This window comes from Montipora foliosa, chromosome 1, assembly GCF_036669935.1.
Source record: "Montipora foliosa isolate CH-2021 chromosome 1, ASM3666993v2, whole genome shotgun sequence".
NCBI classification, from domain to species: domain Eukaryota; kingdom Metazoa; phylum Cnidaria; class Anthozoa; order Scleractinia; family Acroporidae; genus Montipora; species Montipora foliosa.
The window spans coordinates 17,317,405-17,341,501 of record NC_090869.1 but is presented as its reverse complement, the minus strand read 5'-3'; the positions used below and the strand labels follow the sequence as shown (position 1 = coordinate 17,341,501).

General features: G+C 40.4%; 3 protein-coding genes across 3 annotated transcripts in view; 2 read left to right on the top strand and 1 right to left on the bottom strand.

Moving 5' to 3' along the window:
- Positions 1-677: 677 nt before the first annotated feature.
- Positions 678-7,538, bottom strand: LOC137975534 (uncharacterized). Its single transcript, XM_068822647.1, has 3 exons — positions 7,127-7,538; positions 2,329-2,518; positions 678-1,780 (listed from the first exon to the last, which is right to left on the bottom strand). The coding sequence occupies exons 1-3, from the start codon at positions 7,460-7,462 to the stop codon at positions 1,134-1,136; spliced, it is 1,173 nt and encodes a 390-aa protein (XP_068678748.1). The 5' UTR covers positions 7,463-7,538; the 3' UTR covers positions 678-1,133.
- A 443-nt stretch (positions 7,539-7,981) lies between these two features.
- LOC137991478 (macro domain-containing protein LA_4133-like) lies at positions 7,982-17,115 on the top strand. Its single transcript, XM_068836559.1, has 5 exons — positions 7,982-8,151; positions 9,675-9,738; positions 11,298-11,381; positions 13,309-13,452; positions 16,480-17,115. The coding sequence occupies exons 1-5, from the start codon at positions 8,059-8,061 to the stop codon at positions 16,806-16,808; spliced, it is 714 nt and encodes a 237-aa protein (XP_068692660.1). The 5' UTR covers positions 7,982-8,058; the 3' UTR covers positions 16,809-17,115.
- A 141-nt stretch (positions 17,116-17,256) lies between these two features.
- LOC137991472 (docking protein 2-like) overlaps positions 17,257-24,097 on the top strand; it is an 8,470-nt gene continuing 1,629 nt past the window's right edge. Inside the window, exons 1-2 of the mRNA XM_068836554.1 lie at positions 17,257-18,674; positions 23,511-23,823. Of these exons, the coding sequence (XP_068692655.1) occupies positions 18,579-18,674; positions 23,511-23,823 (409 nt within the window). The 5' untranslated portion in view covers positions 17,257-18,578. The remainder of the gene's footprint in view (positions 18,675-23,510; positions 23,824-24,097) is intronic.

Here is a 24,097-nt window from a genome sequence, read left to right as displayed (position 1 = left end):
TGGGCTTTCCTACGGAAAAGGGCATGTATGCGGGATGCCCTCTCTTCCCACTCTATTTTCTCTTGACAATGATTATCATTCACTCCCGCCAGGAGCCCATCAGTAGGAACCTCCATCTCCCATTTTGTTTCTGTGAAGAAGCTTTTTTTCTGACCTATTTATTTTTAGAACCACTTTCACGCCATTCGTTGTCATAGCAAACGTCAATAACAATTCAGTAGCCAATCAGCGCTGATGCAAACTCAGAAAAAAACATGGCGGACTGAAGCGGTGAAGAAAGCGAATCTCAACTATCTATTCGCGTGAGATTATACTTCTTCAGGTTTGCAATGGATCGTGGGATGTTTAACCTACAATTGGCGAATGGATGCCAAAAAAATGAGGATAAGGGAACTGGGAGGCGTTTTCAAAACTTTGAGGCTTGTTTTCCGCATTCGGCCGCCATCTTGAATCGCCCCTTCATGCGGACCAAACAGGCAACACCTTTAATTAGCGCGGCAAATTCAAAAAATTTATTTCGAAAAATAGATAGATCAGGAAAAACGCTACCTCACTTAGGGAAGCCAGTTGGAGGCTCCTACTGATGGACTCCTGCTCCCGCGCGTTTATTAATTTGCGATATCAGTGCGGTTACAACATATCCCAAGGTGAATGTTATTTCCCATGCTGGATCATCATACGGTGCATTCCTCTTGGGTTTTATTATACCGTGCTATTTACAAAGGTAGAAAATGTAACCGCCAAGGAAAAGTGGTTCTCCTTTGTGGTTACGTTTTGTTGTCAAGCAGAGCATTGTAATGGACTAGTGTATACCTGGCGTATTGAACCACTACTGGAGCTGAACACTTCTAAGGATATAGGTGCCTCGGGTGATGTTTTAGGCGTATCCGGGAATGTTTACCACGGGAAATTAAAATGACACCCAAAATGCCCTCCAAACATAGGCCACTTTGCCGCAGTTTCCCCCGGTCAAAGGGTCATGTGCCCCTTGTAAGAGCCTCATCTATTATCGGTTGTTTTGATTATGCTTGCCAAAGCGAGCACCAGTTTCGTTTTCGCGGAACTCAATCGTAAACCACCCTAACATGCTTCACAAAATTCCATCTTTTACTGAAAAAATTCAATTATATTTGTTATAACTCATCCCTGACAATTTCCCTATCATAATCAATGCCATAAATTTCCTTTAATCGTTGCTTGAAGGCACCGAAAGCGTGTCTTGGAGGCTTGAATTTGTCGAGGATCGCTTTTCGTTGGGCTTTAAAATCAGGAGAGCGCATTGCGTACTCGTAAAATTGTACTGTCTTCCTGATTCCGATGTCAAGTGGGTGCGGATTCCATCTCAAGTAGTGTAACGCTATCGAAGTGTCTACTGGACCACGCTTTACAGAAGGGTAATAACGGACTCCATCTTCCTTTGACTTGTCGAATTTAATTTCCGATATTCCAAGATGTTTGGCCATGGTTTGGAGCAGTTGTTCTAGCGTGGCGGTCTCACGAAACGCGAGGTTGTACGCAAAGTTGAAGAGGCTGTCGTCATCGTATTCAGGTAGAACTATCAAGAGATTGGCCACATCTTCAGCGAAGACGAAGCTGAGCGGCTTGTCGTGAAGACTCGGAGGAAGATCGATCGGCCAATCTACTATGTCGTGAAAACGAAGCCACATTATATAGCTCCAGAAACGATTGGTGTTGTCGCGCAATCCGATGACGTCTGGAAGTCGCAGAATTATGTAAGGTATATTCCATAGTTCATGTTCTCTCTTGATGGCTTCTTCACCTTCAAAGAAAATTGAAAACAAAACAGAAAAAAACTTATTAGATTAATCAAAGGAATAGTTAATTTTGTACCAGTATACAAATTTAGTAAACTTTACGTATGTCCGACGCTACTCTGTACAGGAAGTTAAAAATAACTTTGAACTTGCTAATATTGTTCGCATTGAAATTAAAAAAAAAATTGACGTTGGTTAATAATAATAATAATAATAATAATAATATTATTATTATTATTATTATTATTATTATTATTATTATTATTATTATTATTATTATTATTATCAAGTAGATGGACACTCACATGGTCGGCATTAGTTGATCGGCAAATCTTAGTGTTGCAAAGCGTTGAACCATCGCGCATGTTTAACATAACAGCGAATTTTCCAAAAACTTTCAGTTAAGACTGAATAATGACACTGCTGTAACAATATTGATTAACCCGCCAATTAAAAATTCGCCAATTAAAAATTCCAAATTCCCATTTCTTGTGGTTAGAAGAACAGACCACATAAGATCAGAAAAATGAAACGAGATTTATCTGCGACCTACATTCTAGTTTATTATTGCCGTAGAGGTCCCTTGTGGCATACTCCTCTCTTTCTTTTGGATCTTCTGGACGAACTGCATCCGCTTCAAGTATGGGTCCCTCGTGGGAAGGTTCCTTACAGACCTCGTATACTGAGTCTGTGCTGATGTAAATGTACCGTCGAATCTTGCTTCGCATCTTTTTCAGGAAGTCCTGACAACATTAATGAAAACGTACATACGTCAAAGCGTTCGAAATTAGTACATGTGGCATTCGCGTAGTGGGGGAACGGGGAGAAACAAAAAACAACTAGCAAGGCGCCTAGCTATAAATACGGACAGGAAGGGAGGGGTGGATGGGCCCAGCGGCCCCTCCACAGTTCAGCTCTTTGCTGGGATCGCTTTGTTTTAGTCTGGTCACAGGTTACTCAGAGAGGAGAAGCTAGAGACGAAGTTAATTAAAAGATATTAGCCGATATCCGTTTTCAAACTGGGGTAGGGCTAGGATTATCAAATTTTCTAAAGAGCTTTTTTGTATATGTTGAAGTTCTTTAGGACAACCGTATTTAGCTTTATCAAAAAATGTCAAGACAAGACTGGTTTACCCGATTAACTTCCTGCCAAATGAAATGGTGGTTGATATCACAGTTCCCGATTCTACTTAGATTATGACGACTGCAATTATCACTGAGACGTCAAAAAACAAAAGACACACATTTGGCGTAAAGGGGGAACACCGCTCCGCGTCCGGCGTGTCAGACGACTTCCTAACGTGACAAAAGCCTAAACCTATTTCTCCAGTGCTCGTGCAGACCACACTGCCGGGATCGGACAAGTTGTGGGAGGGTAAAAGCCATTTTTGGCAATCTAAAAGTGCAGCTCTCCACGGCACTACGAGCTTAACCTCCAACCAGCATCACGCTAAAATAGAAAGAGCGTAGGTAGTAAAACTAACTCTAACCTACTTCTCTCCCAGCACTCATACCCGACTCCGCCGGCACGTGCTGGATCGGACAAGAATAGAGGCATATAAAGAGCATACATGATGTAACATTGACACAAATTGAAAACAAACAGGGGCACCCAACGACCAATTTGTTGTAAAATGTATTATTATACCCCAGTTAATGAAAATAAATGTTGTTAAGGCATTTTCAAGTGTTTTTTAGTGTTGCTGGGAAAACATTATCTGTTCCTTTTTCCCAGCAAGACACACAAGAAATTTCCCAGCCAGCTAGATAAAATTGGTCGGTTTCCCAGCCAGCTGATCAAATTTATTTCCAGGCCAGGAATTCCGCGCGCTTTCAAATCCCTCGATCCGAAGCGACCGAACAAAAGCGACAAAACCGGGACAAAACAGGTTTTTTTTCCGCAAGCGCAATCACTCTGACCAGCCGTCGTATGTTTGTGACTACTCTCTGGGAGAGGAAAGGGGTTCTTTTTTTTTTTTTTTTTAGTCGTCCTCAGTCTTCAGAGTTTCTACAGCCAGCTCGGGTTGAAATGCTAGAAAAAGTCAGTAATTCCCAGGCAAAACCTCTATCAATAACAAAATTTCCCAGCCAGCTCATCGAAACACCTGTATTTTTGCCAGCCAGCAAGATTCCTCTGGGGAACAGATAATGTGAGGAACAGATTCGTTGGGTGCCCCTGAACAAAGCTTGGGGAAGTCGCTGCGAGACTTAACCGCTACTGCTACGTGCAGAGCATGTATCCCCCCAAGCGAAAGTTACCAAAAGCGAAACTTGCGAAACGTAGACTTTTAACAGGGAAGGCTGACCGTGCTCGGGGCAGTAAAAATTGCTAGGTATTCGGATAAACAGATGGTAGCAATCCGATGACCAACGGCCTAAAACTTTAATTAGCCAATCTGGCAGGCTCGCGGCAGCCGTGGTAGAAGCCGCACCGTTGCGAAAACTGAGCCCTTTGAGAGACCTGTAGGGCAGGTCGGCCGACTTGACCAGCTGCGTCCTTAAGTAGGTTAATGACGATTGCCCTCGTAAGTAAACGACCCGACTGAAAGAAGGAAAGCGGCCTGCGTGAGCGGTCGGCCAGAAACGAATTGCGCATGGCGGTAACTGCGAACACCGGTGAAGGGGAGATCACCGGATCAGAAAGGGACAACTTAGAAAGGGATACAGAAAGAGACAACTTGATGGTACTATGCTAAACTGTCCTTGCGAGGTACGAGGCAAAGTAGATGAGCATTCCCTCCGAAGCGGCGAGGATATCCCCTGCATTGGACATCAGTCTGTTCATAAGACAAAATTGTAGAGAGCCTAGTTTTTTTTACCAGAGCTGTACGTACGGTTTGTTGTCCACGCTGGAATGGGCCCCACATCGCGTATGTTTGGACTGCATCCCTTAGAGGGTCATGAGCGAAGACGAGATGGTGCAAGGGTTTTTTTCGGCCTGGGGGGAGGGGGGGAGGGGGGAGGGCCACTGCCCGGAAACGTGTATCCTCAAAAGCGGGAGCGAGGGCGTAAGTGATTTCATTAACTACACCAGGTACGTGACGCGCACGAGTAAAGAAATTGTGCTTCATAGATATGAGTACCAGGAACCTAACAATGTCCTTAATACGTGGAGCCTTTGAATAGCCTGAATTGGTGATGGCCATCACCGATTCGTTGTTGCACCAGAATTGTATGCGTTTGCCGGTGAGACGTGGAGACCAGATAGAGCAGGCTTCGACTTTTGGGAAAAGTTCACGCCATTCGAAGCTTATACCTGCTCAAGAATACGAATAGCATCGTCCATCTGTACATACTGGAAGGTATAGGGATTCTTGAGGATTTCTTGGTAAGACAAGTGAAAAATGGTACGCCATTCAGAGGAGTGTATCGTAGGTACCACGCCCACGGGAGGGGAACTAAAGGGACCCGCTATCCGACCCAGATTTATTTCCTTGACGAGATTTGAATTGACGACGTCGGGATGTTGCGTGGCGGATTTAAGATTACGGTAAACCCTGGGCTTATGAGGGCCTGTGTAGCCGATATGTGCACCAAAACGAAGAGAATTAAGTAGCGTAACTACGAAAGTGCGATCAGGATGACTCGAAAGTTCGTTTTCTAAAATATCTACGTTAATAGGTATGCTTTTATAGATTGTGCTAGCATAATTTTTGGCATAATTTGAAGAAAGTAGCATAATTTTCGCTAATTTTAAATAGTAGCACTGCTAGCATGATCGTTATATTAATAATCCTGAGACCATTTTTGTTCAATGTTTGAGCCGCATTCGCGGTTTGGTAACGGAGAGAGAGCCTCCCAAGGAAGCTAGCAGTCTGGCACGAGATGACGGGACCGGAAGTTGCCAGATGCGGTTGGTCACAGTACCTCTCATTTGCATGTTTGCCAAATGACGTCAGCCACGCCGCCCCGATAACTTGCAGTTAGAGACCATACCAGAACCAGCAATTATAGCTAGGTACCGTTGTCTTAATTTAAGACAAAGGCAGCAAAATACAATGCAAGAGGAGCTTGTGACACCAAAAAAGGATTGCTACAAGGTCGTGATACGGTTTTAGGACTTGCTTCGCTTATTTTGCAAAAAGAATAATTTTAAAAATAAGTGGCATAATTCGGAAGAATTAGCATAATTTGGGCAAAAAATGGGCACTGCTAGTAGCATAATACGCTACTTTCACTAGGACAATCTATAAAAGCCTATTCATAGGGGTATTTACGGTGGGGGAAGAGTTCTCAGCGAGAAGCTTCACTTTATCGCTTGCTCCTGTCGCTAGCACTGGAGGAGTTGTGGTGACGCTGGCTGATCTTCGTGGTGCTGCTTAAGGTGCTGTTTGGTTGAGAATGGAATCGGAAGCGAACCGGCAGCGGCGGCAACGTGTGGGAACAACAGACAGGCGCTGGTGGAGCAGTCGGAAAACCGGTTGACCGGATTTCTAGGCTGGGGCCTTGTGTTCCCGGTCCGCGTTGGAGCACCCGGCTTGGCTGTGGTAGGGGCTGGAGCAGACAAGACAGTATGGCTTAGCAAGGCCAGAGAATGTGACGGTAAAGAGTTCTAGGTCAACCTGGTCCCAGCTGATACGGGGGTTGTAACCGGCGCTGCGGCGAAACTGCTCGTCGTTGGCAAGGAATGCTAACCCCTTAAATGTGAAACTTTATTTGGGTTGAGCAGACAAACAGTCTCGTTGTTCCCTCCAAATAATTGCTTGTGTTCCCTTGTTCCCCAGATCATGATTTCTTTCAAACTTGATCCCAACTTTTTGATTCCTAAATTGTTTTTGTTCCCTTGTTCCCTTAAATTATTTTGACATTGTTATCCTGTTTCCTAGTTCAATTAACCACGTTTCCTTGTTCCCCAAAGCCCCTGGGAGGGCCTCCGTAATGTTCCGATTAGCGTCTTGTTCAATTTATAGACAAGCTTTCGTCCGGCCCGCGCGAACTGCGCTGTGGGTGTTTCGAAGGCCGGGCTTAAAAGGAAAAAACTCATAGCAGATTTCCGTTCATCTAGTTTACCATTTGGGAATGTTCCAGAATAGTAGTTACTCGAAAGCTGGGTTACTTCGTTTAATTATTGATTTACTTCTGTGACAAGTAACTTTAAAAACACATTACTTTGTTCTCCTAAACCGGAAACGTCACGAAAGGCATTTTTAGCGTCTGAGGTATCAATTGCGTGGAAAAATGCGGTAAACGCACTACATACACATTTTCCCTATTTTGCCCCAAAATAACTACGAAACATCAAATCAATACACCTGGAGTTGAGATTCCGATCTGAAACACTTTCTTGCTCATATCCAGACTAAAGTGAATTGGTACACGAATGAAGGAAGAAACAAAGAGGGTCTGTTTACCTTGACTTGGCTTGCTCTGTAGCCACTGAAGTCAATCACTGCATCAAATACACCTTTTACCTTCGCATTATCGGCCAGTTCATCAGCACATTCGTTAAACCTGTCCCGATCACACCTAACAAAGTCCACCCAGGGTTTTATTCGAGTCGATGAGTCCCAGTACCAGTTTCCTCGATGCAGAATCGTGATATCATGCCCACGAAGCTTCAATCTAGCAACTGTTTCACTACCAAGCATCCCATCGCCTCCCAAAACAAGTACTCTCTTTTTAGTTCGTGCCAGGCTTCGGGTTCCGAAGCATATACACAGTACAGTAATGAGGGTCAAAGGATACATAATGGACCTTAGCGTCGGAGAATACTACAGCACGGGTGTATCTGAACATGGAGTGGTCACGCAACTGCCTGGGTGTAATTTTTTGACACCTCTGGTTGACACTACGCACAAAAGAAAAATTGATGCATTGTTAGAAGTCATTTTTTAGTCTTCGCCTTCTCGTGTGTCATCGCGACGACCGTAAACTTAATTTAAAGTTTTTTTTTTCTTATCAGAGGTGCAGGCATTTGTATTTCCCGCGCTACAAAATATAAGTCAGTTTCGCGCGACAAAAAGGCGCTGTTTGTTTAACACGTCCCAGGGAAAGCTGCGTTACAGCCTATTATTCACGTCTTCCAACTTCCCTCCGAATAGATAGCTCGTTGGCTTTGACGTATTTATAAACCACTCCATGACGCTATAATGACTAAAGGTTCTACAGAAAATTGTTTTCGTCTCTCTTCAGCGATTGGATGAAAAACTTGTTTTACACGACGCGGAAATCGATGATAATAGTTCACGCTGACATAATATAAACAGCCTTCTTTGACTGCACCGACAGACGCGTGGACGTCGAAAAGGAATTTCAAGTGTGATCTGCGATGATGTGATATGAAATGGTCTTCTTTGGAGTTTGTTTCTCGTTTCTTAGAGCTTTCACAAGTTGCACAGGAAGAAGAGGGATTGTTCTTAGTCGATCTCACACAGTGGTTGGTGTTAAATTTGTACTTTTAATGAGATCTTATAGACCAATTCAATTCGGCTAACTCAATGTACTATGTTGTACCCAATTCAATTTTTTTGGGAATAAAACGTTTTGTTCCAAGTATTTCCATATCATTTAAATGTGAATTCTTCATTGTCATGCAAATTCAACACACAAAGAATGTTATCCCCGAGAGATTTGAATCGGGTACAACATTGAGTTATCCGAATTGACTAATGGTTAAGAACCTACAGTTAACTCTGGAATCACGCATCCTGTGGAATCTGTGTCTATGGGGTTCAGAATTTCAATATTATATTGTGACTAATTTAAGAGTTTTGGAGTTCATAAAACATATTTGTCTGTAACAGAGATGGGCATTTTTAGTAGTCAATGCGTGAGGAATACTTAACGTCATATTTGGGGAAGTTAGGGTATTCTGGTAGGACAAGGAGTCATGTCTCCCGCTCCCCCTATTCTCTGCTTCCTGCTATATACTGTCACGCTTCGACAATGCGGAAAGGTAGTATGGGACAGTATTCAATATGAAGTGAATGATGCCACGACTGTACAGCGAAGACCTACGTTGGCGAGCTATTTGGATGAAAGAGTTCTTAGGACATAGCATTGATGAAGTGACAGTACGCGCAGACTTATGCTGAAGCTCTCTCTCGCCATCAGGCTACCAAAACACGTCCAAAAACAAGGAGGTTTATAGCAAAAACGATGGCTCTGCACGTGCGCCACGATTTGTATATACATTTCTCGAACTTTCTCTGCGATACATGACAAATTAAGTAAGGGTAAAGTCGTCAGAATCTTCCTTCTCTGTGAATCCTAACCCTTTGTTACTAATTCATTGCCTGGATCATTTGACCAAATTTTGAAACTCACTGATATCTCAATATAACATAGCATGAGCATGTATTTCTAGGAGCCTTTTTCAACAGCATTGCCGTCATGTTTTCGTAGACTAAAATTGACTGACAGTTTACAATAATGCCTCTTGGCATTGTCTTGTACGCTTTAATGCTTCTTTTTGACAACCTTTCTCGAAACAGCTGTATACCCCTGGGACAGGGTTTGGAAGGACATTGTGGATTGAAGTTCCTTGTGTTAAGGAAGCAACACCAGGACTGAGCTAAGCCTTGAACCAGTGACCCAGGGAAGTGGAAACCTGACAAAGCCTGCTGCAAAAGATTGGTTGCCTGTATACAGCTGCCCCCCCTCCCCTCAAAGGAAGGGGCAGCTATACACAGGCCAGAGATTGAAGGTCACCCCTGGCTGACCTGGTCTGAGTTAATTTAGCTACATGTATTTAGAAATGCAATTCAGGGGGCTTGATCTTCTGATCTTTTGAATACAAATGCATACAAGTTATTAAAGCCTTTCTTCAGACTATTCCTCGTAACAAAGTAATATAGTCGTGGATAACTTTAGATCCTCTGCAGCTTTTATAAAGGAAGGATAAAAAAAAATGTTTTAAGTTCGTTTTTAAATGAGATATAATGCTTGCTTCTTTTTTAGGGAACTGTTCATGCTACAGTCATACTCTTGTCAGATGAAAACTTACCCATAAAAAGGATTGAAGGTAGCCAGAAAGATTAGATGAGAAAGTGCCTTTTAATCCCCTTTTTATTTTTTTTCCAAATAAATGCTCAATTGTTTCTAAAGTTGTACATGTTCATGAAAATGTCATAAGAGTGTCATCTTTCCCAGAAAGAAAGTAGTGCAAATAACTTAAATTATTATAGTAACAGCTGTGGTTTACATTAATGAAAGCAAACGTGTCAAAATGGTAAAATCTGAGACTTGTGGAGACCCTAGTTTGCAAATCCAAGATTGAGACCAAAACATGCAAGACTTCACGCCGAAATAATGCAATATAAACGAGACTTTGAGACTCCTCGCAAAGGCTATTGAGATTTTGTGATCGGATAAGGACTGTAAACCGTAGGCCCCGTCTCACAAATATCTTCCATGTTCATTAGTTCCCTGTGGGACGTTAAAGAACCCACACACTATTCGAGAAGAGTAGGGGATGAAGTTCCCGGTGTTGTGGCTGTCCTCTGTGAGTATATGGGTGGGTGGGTATAGCAGGTCCACATTCAGCTAAATAGCTGCCAAAACTTCAACCTACCCAAACAAATAAATAATAAAATAATAAAAAGAGTGTCTGAATGCCAAGATTTTGGAGGTACCATTCGCCACCCCTATGAGAAAAAATAATATTAGGTATCACATTATTGCCATCAGAAACATTTATAATCCCACTGTTATTTTTTTTATAATGCATGCTTTCTTTAATATTGTTACAGCTTTGTCCTCAGAAAAATATATATATTACAGTAACTGATACTGTAGCTCTCTGTGATCGTATACATTTGATTGTCACAAATAGGCAGCTTATTGTACAATATCATTGTAGTGTTATTTATTGATGGATGGCATCGTTTGACACAATTAAGTCATCGGGTGCTTTCCTTTAAAAATTTGCAGAATTTTCGGCTGATATCAAATGGAAAGGTCCATTTCAGTTCGGTCCAACCAGAATATTTAAGACCACCTCTGGAGGTGGTCCTCTTTGACCGGTCGGTCCAGTCCGTGCTGTTCCATTTACAAAAATTCTCGTTTCCACTTCCATTTCACTCTGATGTAACCGAAATTTCAGTCGAAACGTAAATGGAACGCTTTGGTCCGCTTGGAAATTGACTTTTGATGAAAAACATCGTTCCATTTTTCCATTGTTAGTTCCGCTGGTCTCTGACCTGATGGCGTAAGGCGTAATGGAAAGCACCCATCATTTCGTCTCCTGTCCACCATAATAATAATTTACTAGCCTGTAAGCAAACTCATTTGTTTGGGGCATTAAGAGCAAGCAATTTGGCAGTGGAGCCACCAGTGCGTGAGATGAATGCCCATTTCTTCTTGCATGCTGGTGAGTCCACTAGCAAATTACTCGCTCAATGCCCAAACAATAAATCATTACATTCGCTCTGAGCTAAGTGCCAATTGACATAGCCTTCTAGCAAAAGGATCCCACAGTATTATATATAGCAGCAATGATCAAGTTTTAGCTCAAGAATTTGGTAAATTTGTTAGAAGATTCCTGGATCCCTTAGCACTAATAAACCTCTTGCATTCTTGTAGTTGTGGAAAACGATTTGACAAAGGAAAATGTGGATGTTATTGTGAATGCTGCAAACTCATGGCTGAAACATGGTGGAGGGGTAGGTTATGCCTCTTTATAAGCTCTCTCTCATCCAGATACATGTGTAATTTGGATGCACAGCCAATTTTGATATCTAACATGGAGTGTCCCATTACATCTAAGCATAATTGCTATCTATTTCCATAAAAAAAAAGGTCCCTCTGGTAATTAACACGTTTCGCATTGTTGTTAGGTCAGCTCATGGTTTATCGTTACTTAACCCTTTCCCTCCCAAGAGTGCCACTTATAGATTTTACTCTGTCTAATGCCAGGACATTTTACTCTGTCTAACGCCAGACGATTTTATTCGTCAATGGGGAACCCCTACGGGGGTGAAAGGGTTAACAACAGCTAGATTCACTCAAAAACTATGTCCCCATTAACCCTTTCCCTCCCAAGAGTGCCACTTACAGATTTTACTCTGTCTGACGCCAGACGATTTTACTCGTCAATGGGGAACCCCACGGGGGTGAAAGGGTTAAAAGAGCAGAGTTTAGGGGACATATTGTGACATTAGTTGTCACTATTTGTAGGTGTGAGTTCAGATGTTGAAAGTTGGGGCAAAGGGCAAAGGGTCACATTACAACACGTATCAAAGTATAATTTATTGGTGTGCAGCTAATGATGCAATTTGTGAACATATCTTTTTAAAACAAGGAAGACCCTCTGGCCCCTATTGGTCTTCTTCTAAAATTAATTAATGTATCCAACAGGTGGGGGTGTATGTACATTGATTTTAAGCTTTTATTTCCTTAGCCTACAAACTAGGCTCAATTTCCGCCACTCACTCGAGTTCGGGTATCCTTCCCGAGAGGAGAGAGATAATGGCTAGTAATTGAGCGTTCCTGCAAAGAGGCTCTACAATTGAGATTTTCAAAGACGTTTAGGGTATATTTTTCAGGCAAGAATGAGGGAAATTTAATACCAGTAAAATTTTTTATTCTTGATTTATTTTTAAATACACCTACGAGCTGTAACCATAAAAGATTTTTTCACTTACAAAAATGAATAAGTTGACACAAACGTTGTTCAATAAATTTATTTTATTTGGTTCATAAATGAGCTACTCAGAAGGGTGGGTCTGTTAAATATTTGACAACGTTCTTTACTTTGCAAATTACAAAAAAGTGATGTCAATAATTATTGGGAACTAGACCCAAGCTTCCTACTTACTCCCGAGGTCACGAACCATATGATACTTTACTTTAAAAGGTCACAGAAAATCATGTATTTTACCATATATTTGTTTTTCATATGTACTCTGTAATCAAGTATTTTTTTGAAGACAAAAAAATTACATGATTTAGCTGCCGTTTAAGTCTTAAATTTCATTTTCCTAAGCCAGGGGCACCCAACGTCAATTTTTGGAAATATCTGTTCGGAAGACGATTTGAGATCTAGAATTTTCGGAACATTTGTTGTAAAATTGCTTGCTTTCCTGCCTCTCCTAGGATTTTCGAACATCCAAAAAATGGTATTATTACCCATTTTTAACGGATTTTTACCCTAAAAAGGTCACCTAGACTTTTCGGGAGCCTTTTTTCTGGCTGAAATTTTCCCGAAAAGGTAAGTTTTGATCCCTATAATTTTCGGATCACTAGACTTTTAGCTAGGGATTCCGAACAGATAAAAAATTTTTAGGCGATAAAAATATGCCTTTATCTACCGTTTAAGTGCTAAAATACGTTTAACAATGCTATGTTTAATTGGGTTTGAACTATACTCTCGTTGGGTGCCTCCTAATCAAACTGATTACTATATAATTGCCTTAGATCTATGCCCGAAAAAAAAAACTACATACATTATACCAACAACTGTTTTGAAAAAGGCACACAAAAGTTTTCTGTTTTATGTTCATAAATTTGAAGCATCAAATTGTGAGTTGTTTTCCCATTAAAATTCCCAAAATGGTCAACTCGCAATCTGAACGAATATCATTACAACAGGTAGCTGGCGCCATTGTTAAAAGCGGCGGAAAGCAAATACAAGACGAAAGTGATGAGCATGTTGCTAAAAATGGCCCTGTCAAGACTGGAGGGATCGCAGTAACTGGTCCTGGACTTCTTCCTTGTAAAGTGATAATCCACGCAGTGGGTAGGTATTTTGTCACTTGTAGCCTTCTTGCTGTCGGACGTTTATAAGCAAACGACATTGGCAATGAGCTGTCTACTGTAGGCCAACCGTTGGGCAATCAATGCGTTTCATTCCCACAAAAAGCCTCAAAACTGCCAATAAACAATAGGTTTGTGCGCTTTGCCCTTCTTTTTACATCGGCATTTCATGGCCGTCCCCTGTGAAATAACTAGATTTAAAGTATCCCGGCAAACTTCAACAGGTGAATATACGTTTTCCTCTCCCCTTCGTCTCTTAAGAAAATGTTAAATAGCGTTGTTTATAGTCGTGGTTTGCAAATTCATGAAGGGGATAGTTTCTAAAGAAACTGTGGTGCTGCGTCGGTGCGGAAGTAGTATGGAAAAATGTTGGTTTTATCAACGGAGTTGATAATGTCAATTGGCCACCGTACCGAGATTCTAAAAGCTGACGTTTCGAGCGTTAGCCCTTCGTCAGAGCGAATCGAGGAATTGTGGGTTGTGTGTAGTTTTTGTAGTAGAGTAGGAGCTATGCTATTGGTGGTAACATGGCAATGTCAAAAATAGGAATATATTAGTTAAATGAAAAGCGTCCGTTAATAGGCAACTTTCATGATAGCGTCATTTGACTACAACTACCAGAATTCAGTTTGTTTTTCTTTTCTTATTTAAATTTTGTATTCCCAGCGGGGTGAAAATAACAGTAGCTCTAATTAGCATGAAACAATCAAAACCTGAAGTATTCTGGGACTTGTAGTCAAATGGAGACATCATGCAAATGTCCAATACATCTAGGTACGACGGAAAGCCGCAAGAACCTGGAACAAAAATTCATCTTCCAAATCGGCACCCTTAATCCTCACGGTATTAACGGACGCTTTTCATTTAACTAATATATTCCTATTTTTCACGTTGCCATGTTACCACCAATAACGTAGCTCCTACTCTACTATAAAAACTACACGTAACCCACAATTCCTCGATTCGCTCTGACGAAGGGCTAACGCTCGAAACGTCGGCTTTTAGAATCTCTGTACGGTGGCCAATTTACATTATCAACTCCGTTGATAAAACCAACATTTTTGTTTGCAAATTCAGTCTCTTGAGACCAGAGTGACAGTGATGTAATGTGTAATTGCTGTTGGACGAGCGAAAGAAGGCAATGCGCGATCTTTTATTTTCGAGTAACCTTTCAGACCAGGAGAAAGAAGAACTGTAATTTTTAATCCATTAAAAATATTTTCCCCTTTGTGATAGTTATGTAGATAAGAGTAATTTTTTATGTAGATAAGAGTGATTTTTTTTTACAGTTGTCAAAAGGCGGAAAGCGAGGGTTACCTTCTACTTAGGTCCGGAAATTCTTGGACAAGATTTATTTTATTTCCGTAGAAGTCCACTCACATACTATCACGAGGCTCGTAATGTGATTGGCTCGCTACTCGCCATCTACTGAGTGATTTATTATTTAGCCGTGGAGGTTCCAGTCCGACAAACTAACCTGACTCTGGTTGTAGTTTGATGTTGTAGTCACATTCACAACAGCCAATTCAGCCAGGTACTCCTCGCGAGTGCGCGGATTCTTCTACATCCCACAGAAGTGCTAAAGGAAACCACCGCTCCTGCAATAGAGTAACTTAAAACCGGAGGAAGTGGTGTTTGCAATCAAGTGTTTTTGAAATATTGCACCAAAAACCACTGTTTGTATCAGAAAAAATGAAATTTTGAATCAGTTGCTTTTCACTTTCAAGTTTTTCGGGGGCCCACATGCTAAATAATTGTGACACGTTACTGTTCCGTTCTGTTCTTACAGAAAAAGTCCTTTGTATTGCATGTAATTACAAGGCAAACGTAATACGTCACAGTGACGGCCCCCAGTTGTAAACAAAACTGAGCAAATTTGAAATTCATTTTTCTTCTTTTCAAACGCTTCCTTTGAAAAAAATGTCAACCTAATTTGATTATTTGCTATGGTTTAAAGTTAAACGAAACAGAGAAGTGATCCTCGCACTTAACTGGACAATTCAAAGCGATTGTCTCTTCTCGACACCTGAAAAATTCGGACGGCTTCAATGGAATTCGAACCCATGACCCTCTGCGATGCCGGTACTACGAAGCCACTCAGTTGTTGCCTGCGAGCAGGCCCTCCGAGGGACTGGGTATTCAATCCCCAGCCCAGCCCCAGTCCCTCGGAGAGCCTGCTCGCAGGCTAACTCAGTTGGCTCACGATGCAGAACTTGTCTTTTCGTTGTTAACCCTAGCAAGATATCGGGACCTAAGCGATCTGTTAAGATCACCGATCGTTTCACATGTACCTCCGCAAGTGTCATTTATTGCATAACCTGTACGTTATGCAATAAAATATACATTGGCGAGACAGGTAGACGACTAGGCGACCGATTCCGCGAACACCTTCGCGATGTTGAGACGAATGACAAGGATGCATCTAAGCCAGTCGCTCGTCATTTTAATCTCCCTAACCACTCCAAAAAACACGTGGCTATCTGCGGCCTTTCCCTACTTCTAGGTACGACGGAAAGCCGTAAGAATCTGGAACAAAGATTCATCTTCCAAATCGGCACCCTTAATCCTCACGGTATTAGCTAACGCTTTTCAGTTAACTAATATATTCCTGTTTTTCACGTTGCCATGTTACCACCAATAGCATAGCTCCTACTCTACTATAAAAACTACACACAACCCACAATTCCTCGATTCGCTCTGACGAAGGGCTAACGCTCGAAACGTCAGCTTTTAGAATCTCTGTACGGTGGCTAATTTACATTATCAACTCCGTTGATAAAACCAAAATTTTTGTACACTACTTCCCCACCGATGCAGCACCACAGTTTCTTTAGAAACTACTCCCTTGACTCAGTTGGGATCAGGTCATTTTATTGGGCTCATGTGTTCCGGAGAAAGGACTCATTCATTTAATGAATTAAATGTAGGGAAGTAGAGGGTCTCTTAAAGCAACAAGGGCTGCGTTGTATGCACAGAAATCGAGAGACATTTTTGGTTTTTTTTTTGATAGGTCCAGTATGGGAAGGCGGCCAAAAAGACGAAGACAAGAGGCTTCATGATGCAATGTTTAACTCTCTGTCCGAATGTCATAAACGGAAACTCGCCAGTATCGCTGTGTCCGCCATCAGCAGTGGCATATTTGGATTTCCCAAGCGGCGATGCGCCAAGATTCTGTTCTCCACAGTGCTGCAGTTTTTCCGCGCCGAGCCCGCGAGCTCAGTGGATCTTGTTCGATTTACAAACTTCGACAAAGAAACTGTGGAAGTGTTCGTAGAAGCTGCTGATAATCTCAAAAACGAGCCGGGGGTTAGGGTAGAGATTCTCACACCAACAACGTGATTGTATTTTTGTACAAAGAAGGATCGGAGAAAAAGTATATTGTGTGCGTTTCAAATCGTTTTGAGGGTGGCTGGGGTGTTTGTACTGGACAGGTAACTTAGAGAGCACTTCGATCGGTAATGGTGATTGGTACTCTTTCGATCATCATCTCAGTAATCAAGATGTATCAAGAAAATAGACGGTATTGGTTTCGTTCCTCATTCCTTTTTCAATTTTTCGACCTTTTTTTTGTACGCCGCATTCAACGCCGTTCAGGAAAATAAAAATAAGTCAACAATTAAATCTGCGGTTACAGGCGCATATCATATTTATGAAATGTTTGCTGGCTTGTCTGTGATTTTAGTAGAGTAAGGAAGGCATTTAGTTGCTTAGCCTTCCGCCTCCTTCCCTCGCTGGGGCGTGTTAAATATTTGTTGAGTCAAAACCACAAAAATTTTTAAATGTCGCCAATTTCGTTCAAAACAACACATTCTGACCGCAAATTTGAATTGATGTAATCGTGGTCTTCCAAATCGGGCAATTATTTTGGCACGAAAGGTAACTCTTGTTTAGTAGAAAGGTTCTTTAGTAGTTTCCTCTGATGAGAAGTCAAAAGTGAGCTTTATTTCGTTAGACCAATTATTGTTAGAATTGCTTTGTCTGTGCTAAACTGAAAAATAACTAGTTCAGCATTTCTAACCTGAAGCGCTTAAGAGTGGAAATTACGAAGATTTCAATACTGAAACGTAGAGGAGTTATTTCCGTCAAGTTTAATATATACAGTAGGCCTTATTTTGTCCACGCGTGACATTTTTTTGGCCAGTGGAATGAAAAACACTGTCATCCAGCTGATGGCATCTTAAGTGGTTTGTTTTGAATGTCAGTCGGAAGATTTGGGGGGCTTTTTTTCATCTGTCTATTTATCAAAGAGAATCTGTTGTTATCTGTCTTCTAGTGTTTGAATTTTTATGCCAAAGTGCGACGACATGATATAACTATTTCAGCTGATAAACGAAGCTGCATACGACGCTTAACCCGATATGACGGAAACTAGAGCTAATTTCCAACATCGTCATCTGACAGTCTGATGTTTTCTCCGGAGATTCTGTCAAATTGTTGACGATAAAAAAAAAAATTGCAAATAACATTCTCTGTCACTTGCGAACGTATTCTAAAAAGTGAACCTTGTTGTACACTTTTACCATTCCATGAAAGGAAAAGAAAAGAAAAACAAGATGAGGATTAAAACCCGCAGGCAACACGATACTCCAGGCCCCGTTGGTTCGCTGATCGTAAACCACTCGAGTACAATTTTAATCGCGTGATTTTTGGTTCAAAGTTCACACCCCTTTCGCACGCACCGTTCGCTGGTGAATTTTAAAAGTGCTGAAATTCAAACGCTAACGAAGTTTTCCCGGGTACAATAAAAAAACAAAGTCAATAATAAAGCGCATTTAACTAACTAGATATTACTTGCGCGGTCGTATTCAATTGTTTTTTTTTGGCACAGTTTTCGTGACTTCGACAACCGCGACAGGGAGGATTGGGACGAGCGACGATTTCTTCCCACGCACTCAAACGGCGTGCGATGAAAACAGAGCCAATCCCGTAGATAAACAAGTGCAGTTTTATATTTTTTCGGCGTTTCTAAGGATGCTTTTAAGGGATTCTGTTATATTCCTCCGCCAAGGAAAGTAAATCGTTGCCTTGGAACTTTGTTCCATTCTTGCTTTGAACGGTTTTGGGAGATTTCTCAAATTGAACGAGGTGCATTGAAATATCGCGAAGAAGATGAAAGTGGACATGGCCAGTTATGTCGAGGATTTGGTCAAGTGTGGCTTTCTTGAGATGAAGCTACCTCGAAAGCAACGGAGGCTCACACATAAGGCAAGTGTCTACGTAGTTATTGATTTTATTTAACGACAACTAAAGTGTTCTTCTTGGTTAAAGATAAACGTGTTTTAATGAATGCTATTCACGTCCTCCGTACGAATGCTTCTCGTGCATAAATAAATAAGCTTAACTCTTTGCACTGATTCATTTTATGCGCCTTCGTCTCTGACGAGAAATCCAAAAATAAAAAGACTTATCCCTTGAATTTCTTTTTAAGGAAACGTTCGAAATTCGTCTTTTGCAACAGGAGTAGACGCTATCTTTCATGAAAAATATTGGGTGACATAATATATTTCTCCATGCATGCAGTTATCACTCGAAGCGTTTGCCGGTACGTAGAACTTACACAAAATTGTTCCGCTACAACGCAAAAATGTGCATTTTCGATTTTACTGCGCAAACCTGGTATTTTTTGGGCTTGATTCTTGATTCGTTTTCGATTTTCCGTGAAATTTTTAAATCTGCAGCGATTTACTATTGGGACGATTTTGCCGTCCGTCGACATATCATGTTTCTTGTGGTTGTCAATTAACGAAATTAGAAATTGTTTTTGTGCAAGCTGTTGACAGATTCTGTAAAAATGACCCGAAAGACTATGCATGTTAAGTAGATTTTACTATCAAATTTACTTAAGCTTACTTTTTGGAACGGCCAAAGGATGTAAGCATGTAATAAACAAGTTAGTGGATACACTTTTGTTTTTTTGGCTGAAGTCTGGAGAGAGATCGTAGATCGGAGTGCTCGTTGCGAATTCAAGCTTGTATTTAACCTTGGTGTAAACAAAGGATTGATCAAAACATCATCAGGGAAAATCGGCCATTATATTTTGCGACCTGCGAAGACCCGCAGCGTAGATGGAATAAAATATGAATCTCAAATTGGCGACACCGAAAATTAGTATTCAATGAAAAACCATATTAATGAGACCAATTCTTCGCTTTATTACGCAGAAGAAGCACTTACCGTGTTAGTGGAAAAGAGAAGTCCTCGAAACCTTTTAGTTCCGTAATTTCCTGTTAAAGATAGAATAATAATGCGAATGTTGTTTGCGTGTTAGTTACTTTTTTTTCCTCGTCTTTATTCGCTTCTTGCCTTGTTTTTCAATCATGCAATATATCAGTTTAGAATATTAAATGGTACCGAGTTTTTTGCGTTCACTCCTATTTGATATATAAGTTTGAATGCTGACAACCTTCAAGTTGTGAAGACATCGCGAATATCCTTCCCACGACGCAGCAGTACGACACACAGAGCTTCAATAAACAATTGAAACTCAAAACAATATAATTCGTTTAAAATTAAATGTGCTTGAAGAGGATTTAAATTCGTTACATTCATGGAACACTAAAACTTTTGTCTCAATACTAAATACTTCAAGTTTTCAATCAGAAGATCGAGACTCGTAAGTGCTGACAGGTCATCCCTTTTATTTTTAATATCTGTTGTTTATGCTAAATGTTTTTTACTACAAACGTTCTACTTGGTTTAACAATATCTAAGGCAATTTGTAGACAGCTGGCTTTTAGCAATTAACAACTAAGGCAATATGTGTACAGCCATATTTGGTTCGTGAAAAGCACGAAAACAAATTGATCAATATTTTGCAAATGGCAAGACTAGTTCTGCCGCTAACTTATGGTCAGTCGAGGTGATATCTATTTCAAAAGACACCGTCAATTTCTATTAAGGCTATTTGAAACTGTTTTGATTCCTCCTTTTTGAGTTTTGACTGTCATAGGTTCAGTGCATATTATTTGTTCTTGACAGGTTGTGAGCAGGTACTTCGGAGCCACTGATCATTGTTCGTTGATACTCGTCAGTACATGTAGTTGGCCAATGACTCATACTCTGTGGTCTGTTGTTTTTGAAATTGGAGTGCTAAAATTGTGGCAATTGAGTGCTCTTATCAGGGGAATTTTGTTGTCTGAAAAATGCATGAAAAACAAAGGCATGGAACAAGAGTCCAGTCATTTATACATGGAGACAATTAGAGAAGTCAAAGTAAATATCTTGTTCCAGTAGAACAATAAAAAACAGGTTTCTTTTAGGATTGAAATCTCTTTGGAGTAAATTTTTGTCTTAATGTGATGAGATGTACGTAGAGACTTGATGCCAATACTGCGTGGTACCAGACTTGTAACTTGACAAACTGTAGATCGCTTCTCTAGCAGGAATCGGCATAGGAGTATAATTGACCACATCATCACTTCAATTTGTAAAATTTTGGGAAGTTGCTTGCCTTCTTTTCTGGTATGAAGGACATCTATATATGCATTACGATACAGCAGCAAGACCATATGCTGATAACCTTTAAGATAACATTAAACTTATGCAATGTTAAGAATATCGTTCCATGCTAACACAAGATGGAACACCTGAGGTCCGTGGAGGTGAATAGAAAGGTAGAAGTAATTGGATCAGTTGCCTAAATTTGAAATTGAATTATTTTTCATCAAATTTTCATTCGTTTTAAATCTCTCAGAAAATCTTACCAAGCAAGTTACAGTTTGGAATTTGCCATTTGTCTGAATTGTGAAATAAGACAAAGCTTATAGTCCTTATCTTTATGACATCATGCATAAATAATTTATAGTGGCGTGGGCAGTAAGATTCTTATGATTATTGAATTATTATATGGTACTTAACTTAATTTTGACCTTGCAATGCATATATAAATGAAAGATTAATTCAGTTGGAGGGATTTATGAAGATGATTGAAAAATATAAAGTGTATATCATAGTACTGTAAGTCTAGACTTCTTTGTGCCTTTGAAAGTAGATCTGTTCAACCACAATGCTTGGTCAATAATTTAAATCCAAACTCTGGCTTACCAAATGGCAACGCAAAAAAGCATAGTTTGCCTTTAGTTAGCTATAGTGTTCAATGAACACTTTTAAAACTGTAGTGTCTCCACAGGTGGCCCAGACTCAAGGGCAAAAAATTATAAGGATTTGTATGAGAATCTCCATAACAAACTGAAAAAGATATTTACATGCAAAAGTTCTCAGTAAAAAGCCATACTTTACTTTCCTGGTGACTTTCTCGCTTTTTGGGTGGTTATTTGCGTCATTAAAGGTGATTTAAGCAACTTCTCAACTTCCCAGGTACATACAGTACATAAATAAAGGAAAGGCTGGAAAGTAATTTGCAGCTTACCTCGCATCTCACCAATAAAATCATACTTCTCTGCTCAAACTCCGGCGATGGTGACACAGATAAATTTTATTTTATTCCCAGGTTGTCCTTCGTACAGTACATAAATAAAGTAAAGGCTGGCAAGTAATTTCCAGCTTACCTCACATCTCACCAATAAAATCTCACTTCTCTGCTCAAACTGCGGCAATGGTGACACAGATAAATTTACTTCTCTTTCAAGGTCCAGCAAGTATGACCATTGCTGAGAAACAGCGGGAAATATTCAAATATTCAAAATCCTTCAAGGCTTGCTAAATAACGAATTTGGACACGGCTGGTCAACCGTTCACTTGAGCTTTGATACCGTAAGAGCAAATAAGTGATCAAATTTGTTGTAAGCGAGCCTCGAAGGTTTTTGAATATTTGAATATTTTTTGCAGCTTCTCAGCAATGGATACTCGGTGGACCTTGAAATTTGGTCAAAGAGTTCTGATCAGTAAATTTATCCGTGTGGCCATTGCCGGACTTTTAGCGTGATTGATGCCAGAGAAGCGTGGTTTTATTGGCGAGATGTGAGTTAAGCTAGAAATTACCTTCCAGCCTTTTCTTTGAGAAGTCGCTTAAATCGCATTTATTCAGGCAAATAACCACACAAAAAGTGAGAAAGTCAGCGGGAGAAGTTTTGAGTGTAAATATTTTTTTCCATTTGTAATCAAGATTCCCATACAAATTTTTTATTCCTTCCCTCCCCGTCCGAGTCTGGGCCACCTGTGGTGTCTCTTGTTGTAACAACAGCACAAAATGGTCTCCCTCCATATCCATAATTAGAAGTCATTACTTTTTTAGAACTTAAGTGACTGTGTAATTCGTCATTTCTCCCATCCCACAATGCAATATGGTTTGAAGGGTTCTTTACATAAAAGCAATACAAGTTATTTACTCTCGGGACTGTATCATGCTTCAGTGAACAGGATTTCTATTGTTTTAATGCAAATCCTCCCTTCCCCCACCCCCTCCCCCCAAGTGAACTATATTATGGCTGGGATTTTGTGAAACTAGCAAATTACCAAATTCATAGCTTGAAAGCATTCATTGCTTCTTGTATTTTACCATAGTTTGATTGTCTCTTTTCACAGTCCCTTGATATAAAAATTATTTAGTTTATAATTGATTCCTTGGAGTGAGACTTAAAAGATTTTACTGTCTAATGCCAGACAATAGGGCCGTTTATACGAGAGAAAATAAGCCGCGGCTAACTCTGACCGCGGCTTACGTAAGCCGCGAACACCCCGTATCAATGGTACAAAATCTACGTTCACGGCTTTCTGAAGCCGCGGCTTAACCTGGCCGGGGAGTTTATACTCGTATAAAGAGTTCCTTTCGCGGCTTACGTAAGCCGTGGCCAGAGTAAGCCGCGGCTTATTTTCTCTCGTATAAACGGCCCTAATGTGGGTGTCCTGGGTCACCCTAGGAGTGAATGGATTAATCACCTCATCCTTCAAAACAGTTTTTGATTTGAAACTAGCAAAACATCACAGATCAATGTTGTTTAACTCTGTTCTTTGCCACTTGAAATTTTTTGAGACAAAAATCGATCAGCCAGGATTTTTTTTTTCTCTGGATTTTCCTTAAATTATGAAGTTAAAATCCAGTGAAAACACATTTAACAGCAAAATTCTCTGTATTTATTTTAGATTTGGAAAAGAAAATGGTTTGTTTTGAGAAGAAAGTCCCCTAGAGGACAAGCGCGTCTGGAGTACTATCTTACAGAGAAAGCTTGTTCAGAAGGAAAGCATCGAACAAGTATATCATTGGAGGATTTAACTTCTGTTTCAAAAGCTCACTCAAGAACTCATGATTATAGTTTCGTATTAGAGGGACCAGAAGTAAAACTTTTTTTAAGTGCTGATTCCGAAAAAGAGACTCTTGAATGGATTCAGCTCATAAAAGAACTTGTTCTTCCTGAACCAAAGTTATACCCATCAGTAAAAGCTGGAGATATATATGGTAAGTTAATTTTAGATATTTATACAATTCATCTCTAAAACCCACGTTGTTAACATTGTTGGAAAGGTGGTAGAGCAGTATCATCCCATTGGCTTGGTCTGATTTTTCTTGCTTGCTGTGATTTTCATAATTTCTGCAGAATCTCATCTTCAGGCACCAATGGTCAAACTGTGTTTTGGCTTCCATCGATTAAAAATCAATCAATCAATCAATCATTGATGCATGTCATTACCTACTAATCAGCATCTTTGGCGTCCACGGTACAAACTCGATG

What these genes read in the sequence shown, in the direction of transcription:
- LOC137975534 (XM_068822647.1), bottom strand. Translation starts at nt 7,462, where the DNA reads ATGTATCCTTTGACCCTCATTACTGTACTGTGTATATGCTTCGGAACC. An exon ending in ACAGAGCAAGCCAAGTCAAG is followed by an intron (nt 2,519 to 7,126) that starts GTAAACAGACCC and finishes TAATGTTGTCAG; the next exon opens with GACTTCCTGAAAAAGATGCG. An exon ending in CGGCAATAATAAACTAGAAT is followed by an intron (nt 1,781 to 2,328) that starts GTAGGTCGCAGA and finishes TTTTCTTTGAAG; the next exon opens with GTGAAGAAGCCATCAAGAGA.
- LOC137991478 (XM_068836559.1), top strand. Translation starts at nt 8,059, where the DNA reads ATGGTCTTCTTTGGAGTTTGTTTCTCGTTTCTTAGAGCTTTCACAAGT. An exon ending in TTAGTCGATCTCACACAGTG is followed by an intron (nt 8,152 to 9,674) that starts GTTGGTGTTAAA and finishes CTTCTTTTTTAG; the next exon opens with GGAACTGTTCATGCTACAGT. An exon ending in GAAACATGGTGGAGGGGTAG is followed by an intron (nt 11,382 to 13,308) that starts GTTATGCCTCTT and finishes TACAACAGGTAG; the next exon opens with CTGGCGCCATTGTTAAAAGC.